General features: G+C 30.9%; 3 protein-coding genes across 13 annotated transcripts in view; 2 read left to right on the plus strand and 1 right to left on the minus strand.

Moving 5' to 3' along the window:
• The window catches only part of LOC124953077 (mitochondrial uncoupling protein 2-like), a 13,684-nt gene extending 3,706 nt beyond the window's left edge, over positions 1-9,978 (plus strand). The window contains exons 2-6 of the mRNA XM_047503968.1: positions 313-966; positions 1,309-1,430; positions 4,228-4,337; positions 6,285-6,497; positions 6,911-9,978. Coding sequence (XP_047359924.1) covers positions 847-966; positions 1,309-1,430; positions 4,228-4,337; positions 6,285-6,497; positions 6,911-7,296 — 951 coding nt within the window. The 5' untranslated portion in view covers positions 313-846 and the 3' untranslated portion in view covers positions 7,297-9,978. The remainder of the gene's footprint in view (positions 1-312; positions 967-1,308; positions 1,431-4,227; positions 4,338-6,284; positions 6,498-6,910) is intronic.
• LOC124953073 (cytosolic carboxypeptidase 1-like) overlaps positions 9,217-27,500 on the minus strand; it is a 36,675-nt gene continuing 18,391 nt past the window's right edge. For 7 of the 10 annotated variants that reach the window (XM_047503953.1, XM_047503959.1, XM_047503952.1 and 4 more), the window contains 5 exons: positions 12,861-13,113; positions 12,118-12,242; positions 11,717-11,869; positions 11,088-11,210; positions 9,217-10,771 (listed from right to left, as the gene is read on the minus strand). In XM_047503953.1, the coding sequence (XP_047359909.1) occupies positions 11,099-11,210; positions 11,717-11,869; positions 12,118-12,242; positions 12,861-13,113 (643 nt within the window). In that variant the 3' untranslated portion in view covers positions 9,217-10,771; positions 11,088-11,098. Of the gene's footprint in view, positions 10,772-11,087; positions 11,211-11,716; positions 11,870-12,117; positions 12,243-12,860; positions 13,114-14,471; positions 14,521-16,524; positions 18,103-27,500 lie in introns of those variants that run through there. The other 3 variants (XM_047503954.1, XM_047503962.1, XM_047503961.1) reach the window with 3 other exon arrangements.
• Positions 25,181-27,500, plus strand: part of LOC124953074 (C-type lectin 37Da) — a 7,411-nt gene continuing 5,091 nt past the window's right edge. The window contains exon 1 of one of the 2 annotated variants that reach the window (XM_047503965.1): positions 25,181-25,339. In XM_047503965.1, the coding sequence (XP_047359921.1) occupies positions 25,294-25,339 (46 nt within the window). In that variant the 5' untranslated portion in view covers positions 25,181-25,293. The remainder of the gene's footprint in view (positions 25,340-27,500) is intronic. The other variant, XM_047503964.1, reaches the window with a different exon arrangement.

Raw genomic sequence — 27,500 nt, forward strand, 5'->3', positions numbered from 1 at the left:
CCGGAAACTCATATATCGCAAAACTTAAAATGAATTCATAATACATCGATACATTATAGGCAAATTTATAATTGTATAAATTGACAATGTATAGTGATTCTCAAGTTAATCTTTAAAAATAATATTATATTAATCATGAATTAAAAAACATTCGTATTATAAGACAACGTTAATTTTGCAATAATATTATATTGCTCATTAATATCGTCTTATATTATATAAGATTAACAATGGCATGATATAAAAAGAAAATTGACATTAATGTGTATATAGAATATAAGCCAAAAAAAAATCTATCTTTTGTTTATACAGGAGAATAGTATGTATAAAGTACTTAACAACAAGGAAATCAAACACGAGTGCTCGCAGTCGAGAGGACTGCACGCTTATCCTGATCATTTCAGGGAACCTAAAGAGTTTTATCTCTAAAAAAACCCACTATCTCATTCATGAACATCTGAAGTTTCTTGTCCTCTGGTAGGACCACCTTGTATATAGTGTACATAAGATCGCTTGTCTAATAAAATCGGAGTTCAACACCGGACGAGTCGAATTGCTACGAAGGAAAATAATTGAAGAGACGTCACGCGGGTTTGAAAAAAAAGAAGAAGAAAAAGAAAAAAGAAAAATAAAAGAAGAAAATAAAGTGTAAACAATCGCACAATAATCTTTGTCATCGGCAACAAAGCACGCAAAGTATCAACAATTAATTCGATCGATATATCACTTTTTTCCTCCCACACATTTACCTGCCTACTCTTCGATAGAGTTCGAAAGATAAAAGGTCAAAGAGAATAAAAAAGAAAAAAAAAAAAGAAAGAAAGAAGAGACAAAAAGGATAACATCATGAAGCAAGGATCATCGGAAGATTTGAATATTGGTTTGAAGCTATTGACAGCTGGCACTGCGGCTTGCATTGCTGATTTAGCTACGTTTCCTTTGGACACGGCCAAAGTCAGAATGCAGGTACATATACAATTTAATTTTTATTTATTATTGTATAACAAAACTTACGATCATCAAAATAAATTTAATTTTATATTTGTTATTATAATATCAATGCTAATTATTTAATTTAAATAATATATTAATTCAATAATGTATTAAATACATTAATTATTTTATTATTTGTCATAGTATATATATATATATATATATATATATATATGATTATTAAAATAATTTTATATATTTGTGTTATTTATTATTGACGTTAATACAATGAATTGTTAAAAATTTTCAATGAATTGATTTTTGTACAAAAATTAATTCTTAAATGAATTTTTTTCCTCTTTTCTTTTTTGACAGATCGCTGGCGAAGGACGAACTATATTGCTGGCATCGACGGAAGGTCCGATGCTAGCAATGAGAGCGAGTCAGCCAGGACTTTTGGAGACAATGGGGAACATCGTCAGGGTTGAAGGAGCAAGGTACGTTGTCTAAGATCCTATTCATAATTTTCACTTGATTAAAAGGGGGTAGGTAAAATGATTCAATTTATATATATATATATAAATATACATATATATATATATATATATATATATATATACTATATATTTATTTATCATATAATAAATGCGATATACAAACTAGCCGACCATTTTGTTTCGTAATTCGATCGACTCTTATATTTATCGTTTAAACGATCAAGTCGTTAATTTAACTCGCTGCATTTACGGCCTATTCGCCGATAAAAAAAAAAGAAAAAAGTAAAAAGAAAAGGAAAAATGAATTTAAAAGAAAAAAAAAAAAAAAAAAGAAAAAATATATAATTCTCTCGCTTTAATGAAAATAATGCAAGAATTTTGAAAATTTCTCGAGTCGATGGCTCGTAGACGTTCAAAGCTTTTCATTTATCGTTGGAATACGATCGATCCCTTCGTTACTGCCAAGTTCCACAAACGGTCTAATTATACTAATTATTAATGTCATTACATAAATTTCTTACTTTGCAAAGACGTCCTTTTTTTATTTTAATCATCATCATATTAGAAGGAAAAAAGAATACGGTAAAAATTTAATTAACAAATAAAATATAGAATTTTTTTTGTAGATTTATTTTTATCAAATTATTATTATAATATTATTATAGTTAGGCCGAGTGTGCATGAAGAGAGAATAATTATTATAATTGGTAGCAACGACGGAGATCGATTCGAAGTTTATTTGAAGCAAAATATAAAAAAAAAAAAAAAAAGAAAAAAGAGAAAAAAAAGAACAATTGCGAGCTTCGATCGGCAAATTACAAAGTACTCGAAAGTGATAATGCTCGTCGACTCGTTCGATCGCTTTTTTCTTCAATTTAAGTTATCCGTTTTTTTTGTTTTTTTTTTTCAATATTCATTTCTTTTTAAACTCTTATTAAACCTCTTAAACCTCTCTGTTCACGTGCCAACAACGAGTGTTCCTCTTTAATATCTATAAAAAATCTAATCAATTGTCTGATAACAATATGATAATAAAAAAATCAAAGAGAATGAAAGCGACTAGGAACGACATTTATTGGCACTCTTTTTGATAATGTTTGTTCGATTATTCTTTCACGCGAAAGTTGCTTTTTCATGATTAAAGAATGTAATTTTTTATTTTTTATTATAAATGCAAGTTAACAAAGAAACGCACAAAATTTACAGTATAAATCATTTATTATTTACAATACAAATGTATTATGATTAAAGTGTTAATAGAGATGAATAATGTTAATTCGAGTATTAATTATTATTATAATTTTTGACGAACAATTTAGGAATGAAATTCGTTTAAAATGAAATATAGATAACGTAGCAATTTTATTTTCTCTCTTTCTTATTTTTTTCTTTTCTTAAAAAAAAAAAAAAAAAAAAAAAAAAAAAAAAAAAAAAAAAAAAAAAAAAGAAAAACACAAAAAAAGCAACTCTCGTCCGATCGAACAAACGCATGAAATTCTACATTTTGGATTCTTTGCTGTGCTGTTCTTTTCTTTGCCGTTTCATTTCTTGCTTGCTTTTCTTTTCTTTTCTTTTCTTTTCTTTTCTTTTCTTTTCTTTTCTTTTCCTTCCTTTTTTATTTCAAATCTCGCACGTACTCTTTTTCTGTGAGTTATATTTATTTTGCCTAACTGCAGTTTACTTTTGCGAATGCCAGAACCGGCATTCTTTTCTTCCTTGGTTGAGCTTTCAACGCGTTTTGCTCTTATACGAGACAAGTTAGTCCAGCTCTCGGCACAAGCTCTCTCTCGATGATACCACGCGGCTCTCGGGCCGTCCTCTTTTCTCTCGCGTACGTCCACCTAGTTCTCCTAATAATAATAACAATCGTAATAAAATATAAAAAGAAAAAGAAATCATAGAGAAAGAAAAAAAAAAAAAAGAAATAATATACAATAAGTAAATTATCAATTAATAATTGTTTCGATACATTGGCTTTAATATGAGAATTAATATTTAACATTGTGTTAAAATAATGTATATAATTTTTTTCTAACAAAAAAAGAAATAACATATATCATTAATACTAGATTTATATTAAATTATGTTCCTTTTTTTCCATTATAATTGATTACGTTAATTGAAGTTGATTACGCTGATCAAAATTAAATGCTCAACAATAATAATTATCATTTCTTAACGGATACTCTGTAGATTTAGTATTAAAAAAAAAAAAAAAAAAAAAAAAAGAAAAGTCAAAGGAGAAGAGTAATTAAATAAAATAACATGATAATAAGAAAAAAGAAAAAAAAAGAAAAAGAAAAAAGAAAATAAGACAATAAAGAAAGATAGAATAAAGAAAAGATAGTCGAATGTACGAATAACATTTTTCCAGCCTATTTTTATCTATTTTGAAAAAGAAAAATTTCCGAATTTTAATAAAAAAAAAAAAAAAAAATAATAAATAAATAAAATGAAAAAAAAAACAGAAGAAAAAAGAAAATAAGGAAGATGTGGGTTTAAAAAAAGAAAATAATAAAAATAAGAGGGACATAGGTAGACAAAATGAGAGAAAGAGAGAGAAATAGAGAGAGAGAGAGACAGAGAGAGAGAGAGAGAGAGAGAGACAGAGACAGAGACAGTGAGAGAGAGAGAGAGAGAGAGAGAGGGAGAGGGAGAGGGAGAGGGAGAGAGAGAGAGAGAGAGAGAGAGAGAGAGAGAAAAGAGAGACGAAAGGAAAAAATGACATTTTTCACACCCGGGGAAACGTTTGAGGGTAAATTTTGAGGGCGGTGAGCTTGAGCGAGGGTGGTTACAGGAGCCTGTACGGAGGTCTGTCCGCGGGACTCCAGAGACAGATGTGTTTCGCCAGCGTACGGTTGGGCCTCTACGACAGCGTGAAGTCACTCTACGCTGGAATCATCGACGGTACATCCAACAAACTCCTAACTTTTGATATATAATTCTTACGAGGGTGCGCAAACGCGCACGCCTAAGTACGTACGGGTACTACATCTTCATCTCCATCATTTAACAAACACTAACACATATACAAACACAAACAAACAAACATACAAACATACATACATACATACATACATACATACATACATACATACATACACATACACACATATACATAATCGAACATATACCAATCACGTATAAATTAATATTAGGTGTGTTACAAACTAATTGAGTTTATTTGATATGGTGGAGTAAGGTATTAATTCGAATGAATTAGAAACAAATGGTTTCTAATAAATTTGGTCTCCTGAAATTATTTTTCTCGTTTCTACGAAATCCATTAGATTTTCGTATTAATTAATTAATATTTTTGATTCGTTTTTATATATACGATGATAAATATGAATAGAACTATATGGTAATATAATACATTGCAATTAATTTTATTTAATTATTGTCGATTCATTAAAATCGATAAATCGATTGATCGAAATCTTTTGATGTCTCAATTAAATCGTGATATCGTTTTCGTTGATTGAAATAAATATTTATTGATTACGAAAAGAAATAATTTTTTGAGCCAGATTTATTAGAACATATTTCTTCATTATGTATATAAATATTACAAAACTATAAGATAAAGTTCAAATATTTTTTACGCACACAAACACACACACACATTGCATTACAAAGACAAATACTTATGATAACAATACTATATATTTGATCTGCTACAACAGTCTACTTTATTATGCTACTCTAATTGATTGATTAATTAATTAAATAAATTAATTCTTCCTGTTAAAGGATAATAAATTTATTGTCTCACATGATTGAAAATATACGTATATACACGACATATATGCATCGAAAGAGAGAGAGAGAGAGAGAGATAGAGAGAGAGAAAGAAAGAGAGAGAGAGAGAGAGGGAGAGAGAGAGAGAGAGATGAAAAAATTAATATATAAATTGCTTATATAATATTTCGCGAGCATTGGATTTCTCGAAAAGAGAAATTACGTCACATCGTCGTCGTTGTCTTCGTCACATCGTCGTCCTTCTCTTCGTCAAAAAGGAGAATGAATTTATTTAAAAAAAAAAAAAAAATAAGCGAAAGAGGGAGGGAGTTGTCGATGGTAGGAAAGAAAAAAAAAAATTATCTTATCAAACTATATCGTACGTTTTTTTTTTTTTTTATAAATCCTACTTGATTCTAATCAAATAATATTTAAATATTGAATTGATTTAATCCTAATTTACGTTTTTTTCAAATGAATTCACGTACGAATAATCGAAATCTTATCACTTTAGTTTTTCTCGCATAGAATTGACACCAAATTTTTATCAATTTAATTAAATTAATCGAATTGTTCGTATCGTTGAGAAGAAAGAGAAAAAACAAAAAAAGAAAAAAAAAAAGAAAAAAAAAAAAGTAAAAAGATCGTCGGTTTATCTCTACGGTCGAAGATACTCTTTTCTCGTTAACGTCATTTCAAAACACATTCGACGCGTGTTCACGGAATTTTTTTAATTGATTCGAAGCAGCAAAAAAAAAAAAAAAAAAAAAAAAAAGGAAAGGGAATAAAAAGAAAAGAAGACAAACAAATTCATCAACAAATAGAAACATGTCAGTAATCTAATTGATTAACATTATTAACTAAATCCTCTGACTTTAACTAATGATCAAACAATTGCATAGAAAATTGAAGAGAAAAAAAAAAAAAAGAAAGATAATAGTTGTAAAACGCGAATGATGCGTACACTAAATCCTAATATCTCTATGTCCTTTAACATGTATTTTGAGGGTTTTTTTTTTTCTTCTTCTCTTCTTTAAATTCGTTCACCAAAAAAAACATTTGCGTCCCTCGCGATATAAGATTTCTCATTGTAGGAAATTTCTTTACCGACAGGAAATAACAGGAGCGGTTCGATGAACATTGGTGTTCGTGTTATGGCCGGTATCACAACCGGTGCTTTGGCAGTGCTCTTTGCTCAACCGACTGACGTCGTTAAGGTTCGTCTTCAAGCCGGTAACAATGGACGTTCATCAGTAAGATACAGCTCAACTCTTCAGGCTTATAAAAATATTGCCAGTGTCGAAGGAACTCGAGGTCTTTGGAAAGGTATTTTTTTTCAATTGATTATCCTTTTCCAAATTTAACACGTTTTTTAAATTTTAAAATTATACGAGAGTACGAGCACATTTTTCTTTAGTAGTTTAATTAAACATTTGTAAAAAAAATTTACTTCAAGAATTGAACAAGTTAGACTGATTCTTTAAACAGTCTAAAAAAAAAGTAAAATACGAAAGAATTTTAATTTGAATTTTGCTTTATGCTATAATGAAGGATCTTAGCTTCGTTCATGAAAATTTACAATTATATCACGTATATATATATATATATATATATAATAAAAGCATGTTGAAAAAGTAATAATTAAAACTATTCAATAGAAATAATCTAATAAATAAGAAAGGAAAATTAATAAATGATAAATAATTAAAAAGATCATTATTTTTTCCTTTTTTTAAAAGGTACCATGCCAAACATCTCCCGGAACGTTATTGTAAACGTTGCTGAGATCGTTTGCTACGACATCATCAAGGACATGATCATTGGCTCTGGTTATCTTCGAGATGGTATCCCTTGTCATTTATCGGCCGCCACAGCTGCTGGACTTTGCACCACTCTAGCTGCTAGCCCAGTCGACGTCGTTAAAACTCGCTATATGAACAGCTCACCTGGCGAATACAAGGGTGCAGTTGAATGTGCAGTCAAAATGTTCGTTCAGGAAGGGCCCGCTGCTTTTTACAAAGGTTTCGTCCCAAGCTTTACACGATTGGTATCATGGAACATCATGCTTTGGGTCACCTACGAGCAAATCAAGAAACATGCGAAGAAAATCTACGGCCACGAATAAATAAATCGTCTTATCTTGACAAAGACAAGACGATTTAATATAATCCTTTAAAATATCATAAAATTATGAGATTCGAGTCGATTGCCATTGATGTGGAGATTGATAATGTAGTTTGAATTATCGTTGTTTCTCGCACCACTTTCTGTGGTATATTCTCCTATTAGCATGAGTGTCATTGTTCTTATAGAATTCGGCGTTGCTTCTTGTTCTATATCGACTCTCCACTATCAATTGACTATCGTACTTTTTCTCTTGCTAAACTCATCATCCTAATCTCCTTCACTTTATTATTAATATAATTTCTTTGTTTAAATATATACCGATCGTACGTAATGGAATATTTCATATGGTCAAATTCAAAATTAATATCAATCGAAAACTTAATTGATTTCCTTTCGAAATTAATTATATAATTCTTTCTTATTTCGTTAAAAAAAATTGCTTTATACTATTAAATGCTGATAAATATTAAATTCCGTTATTTTTTGCTCGCGAAAATTCGATCAGAATTATTTCTTTTTCGTTTATTATATATATGTGTGTGTGTGTGTGTGTGTGTGTGTGTGTGTGGTTAAATTACTAAAATTGAAATGATTTTCAACATATATATTTGGATATACGTACGATCGTCACAAAATCTGTCGGATTTTAGGCACTAATATATGCATAGATTTTGGCTATTGGTCGGCTATAGAAATTTCTAGGAAAATTCAAGTGCCAGCGAAAGATAGGATTTAACGATAAACGTTACACACTGTTACGCGCCATAAAGACAATAATATTCTGTCATTATTTTGATATATTTGCCAATCCTATTGTGACCGTGAAATATAGGAATTTTCACGTTTGAAAATTCTTCAGTCGTGTCGATCGATGAGTTCTTAAAATGTCATCGCGAACGATCTATCTTGTCTCTTATTGAATTGAGAATATGTAAAGCAGTCTAGTTTTCGTCAATTAATCTTCATACAGGGGCACAATTTTTCTTAGATTCTCGATCGTGAATTTTCTATAGTTCGAATTTTAAAAGATAAGTTATCGACTATTCGTCGTCGTCTAGTTTCCTACATTATCGATCGATAATAAACTGCTTTATCGAGTGTAGGTACATATGCAAAAAAAGAAAAAGAAATATTTATCGATTACGTATTTAATTGAGATCAGCAACATATCTCTTTCTCATTGGCGCGCAGTATATTTAAATATACAAATATTTTTTATCGATCGAGAGAAAGAATTTCTTCAAAGTATAATATTACATAGTATATTGATTTCAATATTTCGTAGTTTTTTTTATTTTTTTTTTCTTTTTAATATCGATTGAGGATAGATCGAAAAACCGTGCTTATTGCTTTCTCCAAGCCATTGAAGAAGATTTTCGTAGCGATTGATGATTATTTTCATGATTAGCGTTCGATGACAAAGTATAAATCGATTTTAGTAAGTCGAAAAAAAAAAGAAACGGAAACAAAAGAAGAAAAATTGCTACTTATTTAATTGTCACCTGCTTTAAACAAATCTTATCTTTAACGTCAAACATTATTTCTCTGATCACATATATTTAATGATAGATCGCTGGCCGAACTATCCTTTTTCTTCTGAGCGTATGCATGAATTTGAAAAAAGAAGCACAAAAAAAGAAAAAAAGGAAGAAACTTTTCGAATTCTTGTCTTACCTTTAGGTCGCTCGCTTTTATTCGTGTATAACTTGCCGTTTTTCGCATTCTCGCAAATCCGATATTCACGAATAATATCTATAGCGTGATTATTAGTAATCATTTTTCAAAAATGTCCACGTTTAATATTCTTTTTTTTTTTTTTTTTTTTTTTTATAAATCTCTATTTATAAAAAACGTCTCTTTTGCATGCACATGTACGATATAGCGCGCGTTAGATATATATACATTTTTTTTTTTTTCTTTTTATTTCTTTTTTTATTATTACTTTGGACGCGTAATTAACGTGAGCACGAAAAGAAAAAAAAAAAAAAAAGGAAAAATATATCTATAACTATATTAATAATAATCGTTATACCGTAGAGCACTATCATGTATACCGCTTGTATTAAAGCAATTAACACAATAATAACCAGAATTTGTTACACTTGGTAACAAGCGAGTGATGTTCTCTGTATAATATTCGTGCGATCTTATTCATATTAAGGCGAATGAGAAACAATTTAACCAAAAAAGAGAAGTAAAAAAGCAAAAAAAGAAAAAACAAAAAAAAATAAATAAAAAAAAGAAAACAAAAAATCCAAAAAAAAAGAAAAAAAAAGGGTAATTAAACAATTTTTTTCGGAGTGACGTTGAATATATAACAACACACAATTTATTACCTAAATAGAATAGTCATCGTTCCACGTAATCCTAGGATTCGACTTGACGTTTGGATTAATTTCATGGTTTTTTTTTTTTTTTATTTTTCTTTATTTTTCACTTTTATTTCATTTTATTATTTTATTATTATTATTATTTTTTTTTTCTTCTATTAAATTTATCACATGTAAGTATCTGATAGCGAGGTACAGCGAGAGAATGCGAGAGTGCGAGCGATCATCTTCATGTTATTCTAGTACTCAAAGTAGATTAGATGTTTTAGCTAATCGCATGTATGTTATCCATTATATTTGAAAATTTCTACCAAAGATATTGTCAAATAATTTGTTTATTCGAACAATCATTATGTACTTTTGCTTTCGATTAAATCTCGTAGACTTAATATAATTGGATTGTTCTTCGTGTTTGATTCAATATTAATTGGCTGTGATTTGTCAAATAAGATTTTAATGAATCACATTTTTTTAAATGACATAGAAAAATCGTAAAAAAGAGGATAATGTTAGTGTAACACGAAGAATATTCCATTTTTAAATTCTGGTTCCGAGATATTTGAGTTCGACTTTCTTCAGGAAAAAAAAAAAAAAAAAAAAAAAAAAAAAAAAAAAAAAGAAAAATAGAAAAAAAAAAGGAAAAAATTATTGTAAATTCATTAATAACGTCGTAACGTAAGATGTTCTCTTTTTTTTTTTTTTTTTTTTTTTTTTTTTTTTTTTTAATTTAAATAATGTAAAGGATAAATCAAACCAATCCTTTCTGTTTATTTCTCATCATTATCTTTTTTCTTGTGATTTTGTTGATACTCAATATAACAAACTTATATCCCCTAGAACGTAGATAGTAAATAAGTTGTAAACGATTTTAACCATTTGTTACGATTTTTCAATAAATCTTTTTCACAAAAATAATAACTTCGTGTGTGCCCGGATTCGGAACCAGAATCAGCGTATATTCCAAACATCAACGGTTAATAAATTTATCTTCTGACAAGTAAATGTTCGATTCGCAAATCTTCCAAACTGAGATGGAAAGAGAATCTTTAGGTCTCCAAATCAGACTCGTCCGAATCACAACTGGAGGATACATCGTCCTCCATACATCCTGATTCTTCAGGTATCGTTTCTCCCATTGGAATTCTACAAAAAAACAGACAAAAGAAAGGGGAAACGAATTAATGAAATGTCATATGACAAATAATTTAGAAACAAACACGAGTACTAGTTCGAAAGATTAATTAAAAGTGATTAGTTGTTATAGGCCAGTCAATCAAATTAGATAGATCCCAAAATGAAGCTTTTCATCTTCTTTAGATCCTAAAGCGAATTCTTGTTAGAAAACAAGAAAAAAAAAAAAGAAAAAAAAAGAGAAAGAAAGAAAGAAAGAAAAAGATAAAAAGAAAAGAAAATAAGCATACATAAACGTGCATCATCACGATTTTCAATCGATAATTACATTTCCCTTCGCTAAGGAATCCCACTGATATGATGTATGGCAAGTTTGTCCTGAATGCATTTAGGCTTTCTTCTCATTTTTCGTTGGATACATTTTCGTTGACAGCAGGATTCTTCGATGTATCTGTGTTCAACAACAATCTAATCCCTCATAATCTCATCTAACTCGATCGACAATAATAAACTTTAAATATCTAATTCATAAAATTACGACAGACATTGGCTAAATCTATTTTCTCAAATCTGTTATTGAGTCAAATAACAAATATATTATAATTATAATAATGTAAGAAGAAATTTTAGCATGGAACTATTACATCGTAATTTTAGTTTTCATTCTTTTTTTTTTTTCATTTATTTATTCATTTATTTATTTATTTATTTTTTTTTTTCCATTGCATTGATTAAATCAAATCGATATTATTAAGAAATTTCTTTTAACATTGAACTATCAGTCTGGAGTTCAGATTGTCACTTTTCATTATTCTCTTTGTCTTTTGCTTTTATTAAATTGAATCAAGTTGATACATATAATAAAAATTTTATCAGAAAAAGAAAAAAGGCCGTTTCGATAATAATATAGAAATAATATATATATATATATATATCGATTTATTAAACGACACTTACTTGTCAACATTCCAATCTTCGTCAGCATCTTTCATCATAGCTAATGCCTGACAAAAATCTTGTCCAATAGCTTTCAAATGATTTGTATCAAGATGTAATCCAGCGAGGACACCTTGATCACATCCGCAGAAGCTACTCTCCATCGTGTAACTTCTGTTAATGAGATAATGAATTCGTTAATTAAATGATACTTTCGATGTGTGCAATCAGTTAGGAAAACTTTCAAGTAACAGGTAATTATATCGATAGGGTTTCGAATACATAACAGAGAGAAGAAGGAGCAAAAGCTTGTTCGGCAAGCTCGGAGTCTGATCGGTAGAATCGTGAATTCGACCTTGGTCGACCCCACACGTAGACTCATTGCGAGTCAGATCGTTTCTCAAGATGCGATCGGTACTTACTTCGAAACACCCAACTGCCGCCATATGGCAACCCTGGCGGTGGATTCCTTATTTCTTTCTACCTTGAAGGAACACAACGGCAAAGCAAATGCCGGTGAAACGCTTTGCATTAGATGCGGTAAGATCTACGAAGATAGAAATTTTTTTTTTTTTTAAAAAGAAATTCTTAGTTTTAATACGATCAAAATCAATCATGATCTTGATTCGAACAATTTTATGATCATGAATATAATCGATAGATTTAATGAAATTTTTATTTTAGTATAGTATAACTTATCTTATATATATACGTATATATATATATATATATTAACTCAGTTCTACATTACTATATGCAAAAATTCCAATTATATAATATATATATATATATGTTTTTAAAAATAAATAAATTTATGATTAATAAATATAATTATGATCTTATTGGATATTCGAATAATGAAAAAAAGAAGATTCAAATAAATCTATAGTTAAAAATTGTAAAAGGTAATGATTATAAATCTGCCATTTACTTTTCTTTTATTTCTTTTAATAAATAATAAGGGTAATCTTTAAAGGATGATATATGGTGATTTTAGTTTGTTAGTTTTTTCAATTGATTGTTAGCCTTTAAAAGAAGAATTTCAAAGACGTCCGAGAGACGTCGATGCGTTGATTTACGAGAAGCACGCGCATCCATCGATATACAGTGAATACACGCAGAGTCTAAAAATAATACCCTCGTCGATCCCTCTTTCGTCCCTTACCAAATACTGCACCGGCTGGTCCGGTTTCGCCCTGTCCGCGGCGCTCCAAGAACTCGACCTTGAACAACCGAAGAGAAACACGTTCTTCCTCCGTGAATGGCCGTGATAGTCTACGAAGACATGAGGAGGTCTTTGTAGGACCCTTGTGCAGTACTCCATCAAGCCCTTCGTGTGATAGATCACTGGATGTAACGATTGATCCGGATTGCTCCATCGTCTGTTCAAGTCTTCGTTCGTTAGTCCATATCGATTGCTATGATCGAACAAAAAAAAAGAAAAAAGAGAAAATAAAAGAAACGAAGGCAATTGAAAAAAAAAAAAAAAAAAAAAAAAAAAAAAAAAAAGAAAAAAAAAAAAAGAACAAATTATCAATGATCATCGTTATCCAGAGATTTATATGTTTAATAACGAAGTTTTATTTGAAATATAATAATTTCAATTTAAATTTAGAATTAGAAATTGAATCGAGAATTGAAATTATTTATTACATTTAATTTGAACGAAAATACTTTAAATAAGATAACTTTGGGATAATATATTTCTATATCTAATTTTAAAAAGTAATTTTATCTAATATAAATTATATCTGGTTATTATATATATTATATATATCTGGTATTTATATATATATATATATATATATATATATATATATATATATATATATAATACTCTTTAAAGATTTAAATAGGAAAAAATTTTTCTGAGATTATTTATCTATTTAGATATAGTTTGATCTCTCGATAATAAATTTAGGCGAAAAAGTAACTTCATTCTAACACGAATGAAATTTATATACATCAATGATTTATATGGATAATTATATTTCAATAATACGCATCTGAATTTATTTAATCTCATCTAAAAAAAAAAAAGACAAAAAAAAAACAAAAAGGAGAAAGTGTATCCAAAGGATATTTAATATGAATTGGATTTAGATAAATATTGTTGAAATTTATCCATATATATTCGATCCATTTGAAATATATATTATTGGGAAAAACTAATTTTGCCAAACTAAATGATTTTACTAATTTAAAAAAAAAAAAAAAAAAAAAAAAAAGAAAAAGAAAAGCAAAAAAAAAAAATAATAATTTTATAAAAAGAAAATATTAGGTTGGAAACTATGAAACGGGCGTTGAAAAAACTAAACAAAAACGCCTGTTTCATAGTTTCCAACCTAATAATATTTAATAAAAATTAAATATATAATTGTATGCCTAATGGATTATAAATATCGACATTGGAAATCTATTTATATGTCGATCTTTTCTTAACTTTTTTTTTTATTAACTTCATCAACGAAATAGATCAATGGCAGTTGGATGATTTAATAATCGATTGATTATGAAGTATCACGCATAACACATTAATACATTGAGATGAAGATACAAAAAGAAAAAGAGAGGGTTGTGGGAGCGAGACCTCGAAAGATCGTCGGCATTTAAGGATTCAGCCGCTGTTGGAAGGACGTTTCCGGCGGGCGGAAGTCGAAGCAGAGGAAGTGACACCTTCGCGTCGCGCATAGCTAATCATTTTCTAAGCACATCCTTACTACCAGCGATGGCAAGCTTCGTAGCTACGATTATAACGTCGTCATTGTCGTCTTGACATCGTTTCGGGATGTAAACCTTGTCCGGAGGTGATGTACGTCACCTAACTTGAATGTTAAGAGATCCTCTTTATCTTCGCTTTTACATATTTATTCTAAAACTTTTCTAAAACAATATCCATTTTGGTAATAGCAATTATCTAAACACTAAACATCCACGGAAAATGGGGGGCGAGGGGGGAGGAAACAAAAAATTTTAAAAGAGAACAACGTGAAAGAGACATTAATCATTTTTGCCAATTGTACGGATTAAAAGTGAAAAGTAATCACTATAATGAAAAAAAAAAGTTTGATACATGTCAATTATTAATAAATAACAACAATAAGAACAAAAATATGTATGTATGTTATGTAAAGTTATAAGAGGAAAAATTTTAATCCTGAATTTGAGATAAATCCATACTTTTAAATTTGTTGTTTAAAATGAAAGATAATACGATAATAAAATTAAAATTAATCAAATCCAATACTATAACATTATTATTCGAATTTAATTAATTAACTTTCACGTGCTCTTTTTTTTCTTTTTTTTTTTTTTTTATTTTTGTTTTTTATGAAGACACAATATAATATAATACAAATATAATGACTTGACGAAAATTTGTTTGATAAAAAAAATATCAAGTATAATTGCAATAATTGCAATAATAAAAATGTAGATAGGTTAGACAATAGTATTAGCTTCCTTGATCCATTCATTCAATTTTGGATTCATCTATCGAATGTCACTACGATAAAGACATTAGCAATTCGATGATGGTTAATAACTTCCGCTTTCGAGGCTACACGTACTTGTACATATATATATATATATATATATACATATATATATATATATATATATATATATATATATATATATATATATAGTATAAATAAATACATATCACGAGGCAAAGCTCTTTTAGTCACGTTCGTAGGCAAAGATCAATTTCTCATCCAAGAGAGAGAGAGGAAGAGAGAGAGAGAGAGAAAGAGACAGAAAAAAAAGAGAGAGAGAGAGAGAGAGAGAGAGAGAGAGAGAGAGATGCTGTAAGAAGACAATAAAAAGTAAATGATGCAGTTGATGGAGACAGTGTCGACTGAAAGTGCAACTATTTTTCTCTGTCTGTTTGTCTGTCTCTCTCTCTCTCTCTCCCTCTTTTCTTTCTTTCTGTCTCTATTCTTCTCTCTTCCTTCCTCCTCTCAAACCTCTCCTCTTACCCTCTCGAGGACGTTAACTGTCTGATTCGTAGAATAAGCAAAGGAATAAGAGTCATTCAAGATAATAGATTTCATCCCGTGTAGTAGATTCCCTGAGTTCCAAAAAAAAAAAAAAAAAAGAAAAAAAAAGAAAAAAAAAAAAGAGGAAAGAGAAAAGAAAAGAAAAAGAAAATGGTTGGTTTATCGGTATAGGTAGAGCCTGCTTGGTATTAAAACGAAGTAATCAGCGTACGTGGAAATCGCATGGAGACGTTTCGCCGTGTAACGCTATTATAGTAAGAATCAGCTAGATCTCAATGATGACGATCATTATGTGAGATCTTAAAACGTTAATTTTCTCGTTATGTGCGACCAAATGTGCATGTGTGTGTGTGTGTGTGCGCGTGCGCGCGCGCGCACACACACATATATGTGAGAATGTACGTTTATGTATGTGAATTAGATAGATAGCCTTTATTACATCCCATAAGCGTTAAATTTTATGAAGTATATAATGAAAATAATATTATTCTAATGATATATAATAATTTTTTTTTTCCTCATTTTACTCGAATAATATTTAATTTTAATAATAGTTCGACCAATTCTAAACGTATGAGTAAAAAATTTCTAATATTACAAATTACGTTTCTTCTTTCTCGTACGTATGTATGTGTTGGATAAACACATATTATGAAATAATAATGATAACGACGATATAATAATTTTTAGATTTACTTAAACGACATTTGATTGTTACAAATTATTATAAAATAATCGAAAAATGAAGAAGAAATTTCTAAGGAAATCTATTTATATATATATATATATGTACATTTTTTTTTTTTTTTTTTTTATCTTAATAAGAAAAGAACGATGTGAGAATATAATTTAAACGTTGTTCTTATAATTTACATGTAAACATTAGATGACAGTGTATGTATGATGTTAAACAAGCATTGATAAAATTGATGAAGTGAACATTAGAAAATAATTTCCGATTAGCGTTGAACCAATAGGATATATTCATTGGATATTTCCTTTATATGAAATACTTTTCGAATAATTTGACGACGATCAAATTGGATATATACGTGAATTTATCGAGCACCCGGTGTAATGGACAGCATCAGTCTGTTCGTGCGAGCAACACCGATGTCAATGACTTGAACCGAGGAGCCTTGACCGCGAACTTCTCTCTCACCTCTTGAGAAATCCTCGAGAAATTACGTCTGACCGAGCTCACGTCTCAGACTTGTCCCGTAAGATACTTACTGAAGTTCCGTCATTCTTTCCATTCGAATCCTATTAATGACTTGACTAAATTAGCTATTTCTCTTCTCTTCGGTATATATACCATATTTCTTTTTCCAAATATATTAATTTAAAAGAAGGAAAGGAAGGAAAAGAAATAATAATAATAAAAAAAAAAAAAAGAAAAAAAAAAAAACATTCTGAAACGTTCTAAACTCATGAACCTAGTGAATGATAAAAATGACGAACAATCGATTCGAATTTTACTTAGAGATAAACATTTTTTCTTTTGGATCATTTATTGGACCTAATTCAGATGTATATTGAATTTATCTAAATGTAATATTTTATAAAACAAATTGTAAATGTTCATCTCGAAATAGTACTTAGCCCTTAACTATGATAATACAGAATGTCCTTGGAAGTTCAAAAAGTAAAAAAGAAAAAAAGAAAAAAGAAAGAAAGAAAGAAAAAAGATGAAAAGGGTGGGAGGGAGGTAGGGAGGGGGGGGGAATTAAAAAGAACAGACATATTCGATCGTAAAATTCAACGAAACGATTTTGCGTTACACGAAAGTTCACTTTCGTAGCTCGCTAATTGCATTTATTTCCGAACTTAAAAGATTAGATTTCTCTTAACGCGATATAATTTCTTGTACTTTTTATCCCCGCAGAAGAAAAGACGGTATAATGGACACTTTAAACGATTAACGAGAGCAAGGTATAAAAGCTTTTGGTAATGTATCGATCGGAAGAACGAAATGAAGTTCAGTTAAAGGATCGTGCACCAGTTGGTTGCTCGCACGAAGTAAAGGCCCTCACGTTAGAATATATTCGTGACCGGTCTGGATTTGCATTCCTCCTCCAATCCAAGGTCTCCTGGCCCTTTTTTACGAGCTCGTCGGGTACGGAAAAGGGCCGAAAGAATCCCTTGGCTTCTTCTACCAGTTTCAACGACCGCTTCTTCGAAGAATTCTTCAAGCCATTCTTCGATAGAATGTACGTAACTACTCGACAAGTTTCTTTTTTTCTTCTGCTTCTTCTTCTTCTTCTTCTTCTTCCTCTTCTTCTTCTTCTTCTTCTTCTTTTTCTTCTTCTTCTTCTTTTCTTTATTCTTTTTTTTTCTTTCCTTTTTCTTTTTTCTTTTTTTCTTCTTCTTCTTAGGTGGGGATCGATACGTTCAAAAATAGTCTAACTATATTTGAACACATTCCATAAGTAAAATTATTAAAATATCTTATCCTTATCTGTATTACTTCCTTGCAACGGAAGGAATGCTATTTTCATATTGAGCTATTTCTAGACCGACGTGAATCTCCTTAATAATGTCGTGTAAATGTCGACGAACGACAAGTCCTTGCTAATTTATTCCACGTTACTCACGTACCAATCGTCTATCTCTATACTTTGTTACTCGATGATATCACGTCTTTCTAAGATACAACTTAACATTCTAAGGAAAAACGTTCCTCTCATTTACGATTTATGATAGGTTACAATCATCGATAGTGATAGGATTTTATAGTAAAAACGAATGTCTAGATAAATAAAATAGACTAATTTATTATAGTACTAAAAAATCAACGGACATCTAAACGTCGAATGATAAATATATTGATATTATAACTTGTGCCATAAAGAAAAATTATTTATTTTCATCTAATATCGATAGATAAATCAAATAAGATTAACAATGTTAAATAATTATTGTAAAACTGAATAGATTCGATAAAACGTAAAATATCGAATATATCAGATATCATAGTTATCATCAGATATATCAAAAAAAAAAAAAAATAATATCGAATAATAATCGTATCAAATTAAACGATTAAACTTTGAATAAAAAGAGCATGTTAACGTTTCCATTTTCTATTAAGAAAATTGATTATGTTAATTGCTTATATCATAAAGAAAAAAAGAAAGAAAATGGAAAAGAAAATAAAAAGACAAAATTAAGAATGTTATTCTTAGCAAAGGACATTTGGTATGATGAAAAACTATATCTTTTAGATATAGGTTCCTTAAAATAGAATACCCGTTGGCATAAATCTTGATTCTAACGAGTTTACCAAGAAGGCAAATCTAGACACAAGAAAATTAGGTTTCGAAGGTCTTGATCTTTCGGAAGATGACCTATACCGTTCTAATCGTGTATCTTTCTTCTTTTCTAGTCCTATCAGATTCTTCTTAGTGAAACAACATCTCGAAATAAAGAGAAAAAAGAGAGAGAGAGAGAGAGAGAAAGGAGAAAGAGAAAAAGAAATATAGATAGAACAAGTTTGAAGAAGAACAAGCGAATGAATTTATTCTCATGCGTGTTAAATATTAAATTACGTATTCAAGGTCAAGACAGAGATAAACGAAGGTAGACCCAGATGATTCTCTTGAACTTAAGGCACAGGTAATGCCCTTAAAGCGATTGAACCCTATGATTTCGATCATTACTTATTACTATGGACGATCGTTATTCCACATCGTATTCGATATTTTTTTTTTTTCTATTGAAGCAGACCAATCTTCAGGAGTGTCTATAAATTCATGGGGATAAGCTTGGATCTTAATGGTGATCGAGAAGAGATTCGCTTTTCTTTGAAGGTAACTTCAAAGGGATAAGTTTTATCATGGTACTCGAGGTCGGATACACGAGAAAAGGGAGAAAGAGAAAGAGAGAGAGAGAGAGAGAGAGAGAGAGAGAGTGAGTGAGAGTGAGAGAGAGAGAGAGAGAGTTCACGGTTTCAGGTTCTAGGTCATACTCATGTACTCGTTGCACGTAACAGAAGAAGAAGATGAGAAGAGAGGCGACTCTAAGTTGACCATGGCTGTTATTATCATCCATTCCTGCCTTCTATCGGTGATTATGCATCGTCTGTTTCGTACCCGGCAGCAGTCAAGATACAAAGAGAATAACGATCTAATTTATTACACTGAGACATTACATTGTATAGCTATAGTAGAAATAACGTAGCACGTATATAAATTTATATATATAGTTAGTATATAGAAATAGAAAAATATAGAATAATTTCTTAATCCAATGTAAAAGGAGATTGAAATACTAACAAAGTAAAGTGAATCTATTATAAATATATTCCATAATAATAAATGGATATTTGTGTATGTATAGAAAATAAAAGAGGATAAAACAATTAGATATATCACAATATTTCTAATCCTAATTCTAAATCTATTTAGATTATCAATTCGAAAAAGAAAAAAAAATTAGACCTAAGACCATACCTAAATATTCCTAATCCAATAAAAAAAAGACAAAAAAAAAAAAAAAAAGAATCAAAATTGTATAAAATCTAAACAAACGCATTTGCAGTTGTATTGTCGAATAAACCGAATAAATGTAACTGAACGTGATAAATAAAACGAAAGATTAACCAAAAAAAAAAGAAAAAAAAAAAAAACTAAAAATAAAAAAAAGAAAGAAAAATAAAAAATAATGAGATATCCAATGGCTGTTAATGTAATTAGTAATATAATAACTGGAAATATTTGTAAGTATTATTACTCTGGCAATGTAGTAAAGTTTTCTTATTTAAAAAAGAAAGAGAGAAAGAATGATGTGTGACGATGATTTAGCGGACAGCAAGAGATTATGTTCCACCCTTATCCTCATCTTCCTTCTTTTTTCTCCTTCTACTTCTTCTCCTTTTTACATTTCCGACTCCTCTTTCTCCGAAGGAAAGACGCGGATCTTTCGTGGCGGCGTCGTATAATCGCATTAAATCTCGCGGGAAACAAACTGTCTAAATATATATCCATGGGACAGAACGAACACAGCAAGGTGTGAGTACATAAGCAACGAGATCTGTTCTAAAGAAATATATACATTAAGTTCTCAACTTGATTTCATATTAATCGAACTAATCGATATAATATATTCATTATAAAAAAAAAAAAAAAAAAAAAGAAAAAGAAAAAAGAAAAAAACAATAATAATAATAACAATAATAATAATAATTAAATATTCTTCTGAATAAGAAAGAAAAGAAAAATCAAATCAAATCTTACGTGAGACCTTGTTTTCCGAACTAAATGTAATATCTTTTGATTTTGGACCAGTTGTCACGGTCAAAATCAAATCGATTCGAAGCACAGATGAAGATCACTGCATTTAACAATGTCCATTTTAAGACAAGGAATAACAAAAAAAAAAAAAAAGATGCTAAACTATTCAAAGTGAATTATAAGAATAGATCAAAAGTGAAAAGATAAAGAAAGAAAATAAGAAAATAAAGAAATACGAAAAGAAGAATATATGATGGGTCTTTTTTGATTAACTTTCGCATACTCGTAACTGAATAACTTAGGACAAAAAAGAAGGAAGAAAAGGGGAGGCTCGTGAAGAAGAAGAAGAAGAAAAAAAAAAAAAGACAGAACAAAAGAAAAAGAAACACAGAAGAAAAATAATTAACTTTCGTGGGTCACGCCTAGCAACAAATTTGGTCCCTCGAATTTGATAGAAAAAAAAAAAAAAAGAAAAAAAAAATTCCAAACGAATCTCAACCAACGATAAAAATATATAATTACCTCATTGACACTAATTACTATACGATATATCGTTGTAAAATATATGAAAGTACGATATGAGGATCACTGTCCTAGTATTGTAGTATCAAAATGGAAGAGTCGACGAAGAGCCTCCAGGGGCCTATGAGTCCCACCGATCGTCTCTCGAAGCGAGGTTGTTCGCGCGCTAAAACCAAGATCTCTGTATGCAAGAGAGAGAAGGAAGAGGAGGAGGAGGAGGAGGAGGAGGAGAAGAAGGAGGAGGAGGAGGTGGTGGTGATGGTGGTGGTGGATGATGGGAGACGAAGGAAGAAAGAAAGAAAGAAAGAAAGAAAGAAAGAAAGAAAGAAAGGATATATAGGAGAGAGAGAGGGAGAGAGAGAGAGAAAAAGAGAAAGAAAGCAAAAGAGAGAGAGAGAGAAAGAGAGAGAAGAGGGCCTTACATAGCGATCGCTGGCAGGGCCTGAAATAGACCTCGGCGAGAATCCTCCTGTAGCATCCTCTCCTCATCCTCCTTCTTCTTCTCCTCCTCGTCTTCCTCCTCCTCCTCCTCCTCCTCCATCTCTTCTTCTTCTACTCCTTCTTAGCCGTCGCATCGGCTGGTTGCCTCGAAAGCCCTTCGTTGCTTTTATTTTGGCAAAAAACAGGCGAAAACCCTCCGAGGCTCGTTTGTGAGAAGTTGCTTGTGAGAAAGAGACCGAGATAAAGAGAGAAAGAGAGATAGAGAGTATGAGAGAGAAAGAGAGAGAGAGAGAGAGAGAGAGAGAGAACGAAGTAGAAGAAGAAGAGACTCGTGCTTGTTTATCCAGGATCCAGCTCCCGGCTAAAGCATCAGCTCGACCACGAACACAGTTCGACCCCCATTGGCCACTTTGCCGGAGCTCTCTCTAAGTGCATTCGAGTGCATTCGAGTACACTCGTTGTATTCCCATGGGAAATACGCCGGTGGGTAGGCGTGACCTGTTAAACTGACCTACGCCAAGGTAAAGATAAAACCATGATTTAACCATGGACCCTTGTGTGTCTTCGCTCTTTTGAAGAGGGACATCACTGACTTCCGCCATTTTGTTGACCTTCTATAAATTCCTCTTTCAACACACCACATTTCTTTGATATATTTATGTAAATTTAATATATATATATATATCGGATTGTCTAGCAAGTCTTTATCATTTTCTTCATATTCTTCATATACTTATCAATAACATACATATACGTATAATGTATCTATTTTGTATATATATATATATATATATATATATATATATGAAAAGAAGACATTTGTAAAATGTCATAATTTGTAAAATTGTTGTTTTTCTTCCTTTTCTCCATTTATTGATTTATTAATTTCTTTCTCTGAATTACGTAATTTCTGATTAACTGAATATATTTATTTTAGAATATACATTATTATATATTCTTTTATTTGATGCGATAAATTTGCCCTCTCTCTCTCTCTCTCTCTCTCTCTCTCTCTTTCTCTCTTTAAAATTAACTGTTTTTATATCTTTGGAAGAGAGAGAGAGAGAGAGAGAGAGAGAGAGGGAGAGAGAGATAGAATAATAAATCAAGATCAGAAAAGTAAAAAAAAAAAGAAAAACAAAATAAAATAGACGATGAGATAGGCTGAAAGTCAAGAAAAATACTTGCTACCGGTGATTCAGCAGGGTCGTGAGAACTTAAAGGCGACAAGGAGCCGCCACGTACACGACTGTCCGAATGGCATCGCGATAAAAGACGATGCCTACGTTAACTCGTTTGCTTTTCCAAGTCTCATACGTTTAAACAGGAAAGTGTTGTTGAATGTTTCGAGGCTAATGAACTCTTGTCCATGATCGAATGAATTAGCGTTATGTTAATTTCTTAACTAACGGAACGGTATTTGAATAATCAATATTCTTACGTAACCTTTGTAAAAATGATTAGGCAAATTGATTGGAAGTTTTATTGATTCCTTATTTAAAAAAGATTAGTTTGCGCTATTAGAATCATAAAAGAAAAGAAAAGGAAAAAGAAAAAAAAAAGGAAACAAATTTAACGCGTTACCTCATCGATGATCAGATTCAAATAAATAATAGATATTTATTACGACGTACATTCGATTTAAATTAGAATTAAGAAAATTTGTTTTGTTTCTTATTTTTCTTAATTTTTTTTTTTTCTCTTTTTTTTTATGTTCAACAACGTTCGATCATTTTTAATAATGAACGTCATTGGATAAAGTCGTACGATCGTTCGATAAAAATTAGTAATAGCCAAGAATTAATCCTAAGAGACCTAAGCCGTGAATCTTCTCGTTACAGGATCAGTTCTTTATTGTAATAAATTTTCATGTTCTTCATGTAGAAGTGTAGGAACGAAAGAAGGAGTTTCCTAGTGCGGTAGGTCTCGAATGTCACGCGAGAATCTTTTTTTAGGGATGCCCGCACACAGCTCGTAACAGAAATAGCTCGCTGTGTATGATCATTGATCCGACGATGGGCTATGAGCAAAAGAGAAGATAGTTAAGATAAGAATAAGAAGAAAAAGTATAGAAGAAGAAGAAGAAGAAGATGTAGAAGAAGATACGTAGCTTTTCTAGGGTACGAGGTACCGGTTCTATATTGTAACCAAAGTATACACGATAGTTGGTACTGAAGAGAAAACTGGACTGGACGATATGTACCATCAGCAACAGCAACAGCAGCAGGTGATCTCGAGCGAGAAGACGCGGTCAGAAATGAAGCCTACCTTGAGACTGAAATCTTTTTGCGGCCTACCGTGTCGATAGGCTCACCGATAGACCAGCAAAGAACTGGCATTCCATCAGGAATGAAAATTTATTTCATAAGAATTATCCTTTCGATCTTATTTGATATTTAGAAATTTCCTATTAATACGTGATATTAAACGTTTGATTATATAAAGATTTTGAATCAATGAGATCATATCTAATCGATCTCGGAGATTTTGTTTCTTTCTTTCTTTCTTTCTTTTTCTCTCTCTATTTATTTTTCTTTTTTCTTTCCTATCTCCCCGCCCCCCTTCTCCTTTTACCTTTAAAATACATTTTAATCGGTTATATTAAAAATTTATGATTAAAAAAAAAAGGAATAACTAGAAACAAAAATCTTATACGAATTCCAATTTATCGGAATGATCGATGTTAAAAAGAAAAGGGGACGGGGGGGTGGGAAAAAAAAACATTCCAAAATAAATTCAAGATGATCGAAGCGAATCGAAACGATTTTACGCTACTACTACATTTGATCCAAGGCAACTCTTTTTCTTAAAGTCAACGAACCTACTCTATGTACCATGAACCTTATACACATAGACGTAACACATATACACTGTGGTAACTTCTTCTTCTTCTTCTTCTTCTTCTTCTTCCTTTCTTTTTCTTTTTTTTTCTTTCTTTCTCTTTTTCTTTTTTACTAACTCGTCCTATAGAATTTTTTAACAATCCATTTTAGTTTCTCACTTGGTAGACCATACATTGGGATCGTCATCGACGCAAGGTAAGAATCGATCCTTCGACGTCATCTTCATCTTCTCTTCGTCTGAGTTGTCCCTCTCCACTCGGCAAAATTTCTCTCTCTCTCTCTCTCTCTCACTCTCTATAAAGCTCTATACTCTCCCCACCCGTTTTCCAAACGATAGTTCGAGCGTCCCTTGGTGCCTTCGTCCGTCCTCCTCTAGGCTGCTGCCAGTGAATCATCTTCAACGACCCCCTCCTCTTGGATCCGGCCAGAAGACTCTTAAGGGGGCCCCCGACGCAGCGCGAGGCCAGTCCGAGAACGCGACCCTAACATTAACATCCGGTGTATTCCGACAGTCGGAAACGGAAACGACTGCTTGATCGTACGATTAGTCGCACGGCAACATGAAGATCGCTACGCTGCTTCTAGTTATCGTGGCCTTCGCTTCAGGTTAGTAAATATTATTTTTTCTTTTCTTTTTCTTTTTCTCTTTTTCGCTTTTCTTTTCTATTCCTTTTGTTTTTTTTTTCTTTTTCTCTATTTTTTCTTTTTTTTTTTTTTTTTGTTCTTTTCGATACCACTATCTTCTCAGTCGATATCGAACGATCTAAGCCACGTAGATGTACGTACCGATCGGAAAAATGAAAAATATATTTTTCTTCTTTTCTTTCCTTTTCTTTTTTTTTTTATTTCAATATCCTAATTTCTATATCTCCTGATAAGCCCGACTATTCGCATTTTTGTTCTTATCTATCTGTTTGGATATATCTTTATATTTTTGAGAAATGAATTTTTGTTTGAAAAGAGGAAGTAAAAAAGGAGGAAAGAAAGAAAGGGAAAAGAGAATAGAATAGATCGTTTTTAATACGAACGAACATTTTTCTCTCGTCGTCGTCGTCGTGAGATTGCTTTTTTCTTTTTTCTTTGTTTCTTTTTTTTTTCTTTTTTTTTTTTCTTTTCTTTTTTTTTGTTCGTTCTTCGCTATATATTCGTTTGCTGTGGCACTCGTTGTCGGGGTCTTTTACTTTCAGCGAAGGTACATACTACTTCTCTCTCGTCACGGTTTAGTCGGATTAAAAATTCTCACGGCGTCGTACAACGAGCGTGACTTACTCGATGAATGAAGGGTATAGTTTAGTGAGACACAAGCCAACTCGCTCGCGAGTCTTCGCTTTTCACTGCCGGCAGACGTCTCAAGGTCTTCCGGTCGTTTACCATCACCTGCGTCGCCAGTTTTTCCACGATGCATCGACAATTTTTATTTCTACGCATGCCCTATGAACGGCTACCAAGCTAATCTTGAGTCATGTGATTATTATTAGAAACTATATATATATATATAATATATTTAGAATTCTACAAAGAATATTTTTGAGTTCTTGAAGCTTTAACATATGCAAGACTTCATCTTCTCCTTCATAAATATTCAAATATTTTTTAAATGAAAGAAGTTAGACGATCGATCGTATTTGGATAGATTAGAAATTGAAGAGAAGTGTGATAGAGAGGGATAGATAGAGATAGATAGAGATAGAAAGAGAGAGAGAGAGAGAGAGAGAGAGAGAGAGAGAGAGAAAGATAAAGTTACGTGTTCTCATGTAGAAGCTGTTTAGAACCCTATATACAACTAATAATTCATAAGTACAGTTAACCAAATAATCGTGTAAGTTCAATGAACTCTAACGAATACATCTGTGTGAATATCATTCTATTCACAAAAGATCACACTCTTTCTCTCTTTCTTTCTCTCTTTCTCTCTCTCTCTCTCTCTCTCTTTCTTTCTCTCTCTCTCTTTCTCTCTTTCTCCTCGTGTAGTTTCAGTTAAATCCCTTGGTGCTGATAAAGAGTGCCCGTGTTTAAAATAATTAAAGTTCTTTGTTGTAATAATCATGTAGACAAAGGAATATATTACGAATAGACTTAACGTTATTTTAAATCATGAAAAGATATTCCATTTTTAAATCGATATAAGATAAAAGAAGATTATCGTAACTTGATCCTTCTCCGTTTTATTTTTTAAAAAGCTTCATATATTTATTTGAACATTTTGTTGTTTGAGTTTTGAAATGAAGAAAATATTATTAAATTTTCAACATTCGTTTCATTATCTCAATCCATTGGAAAATAAATACAAAGTGTTTTTTTTTTTTTTTTAAATAAACTGTAACATTCTAGAAAGAGATTATCGAGTGTTCGAACGATTAATTAAAAGTTGAAAGTTCAAAGAACCGATCGGCCAATAAAAGTAAAGAATAATCGACACGTTGTGTGTACAAGTTGCATTCGAATGAATGTTCATTCTTGAATGTAACGGTTTGCTATGAAGAGAATCGTTTATCGACACGCTAAAATGGGACACCGGGTAGATTAGAATTCAACAGATGGTGTTTCTCCATCTGAAGATGCCATTTGCGGTTCTGTCGGAAGTCCACGAAGGAAACGTGCTTCGATGAGATAATACGAAGGATTCAAAAGTTTCCATAAGTCGATCCTTTACCGGTTTTTGACGATTTCATAATCGAGGATAATTTTATTTTCACAAAATTACGATCTTTCATAATGTTTACTACAACGAATTATCATATCCGTTAATTATTTATTATTTTATTAT

Source organism: Vespa velutina, chromosome 11 (genome assembly GCF_912470025.1).
Source record: "Vespa velutina chromosome 11, iVesVel2.1, whole genome shotgun sequence".
Classification (NCBI taxonomy): Eukaryota; Metazoa; Arthropoda; class Insecta; order Hymenoptera; family Vespidae; genus Vespa; species Vespa velutina.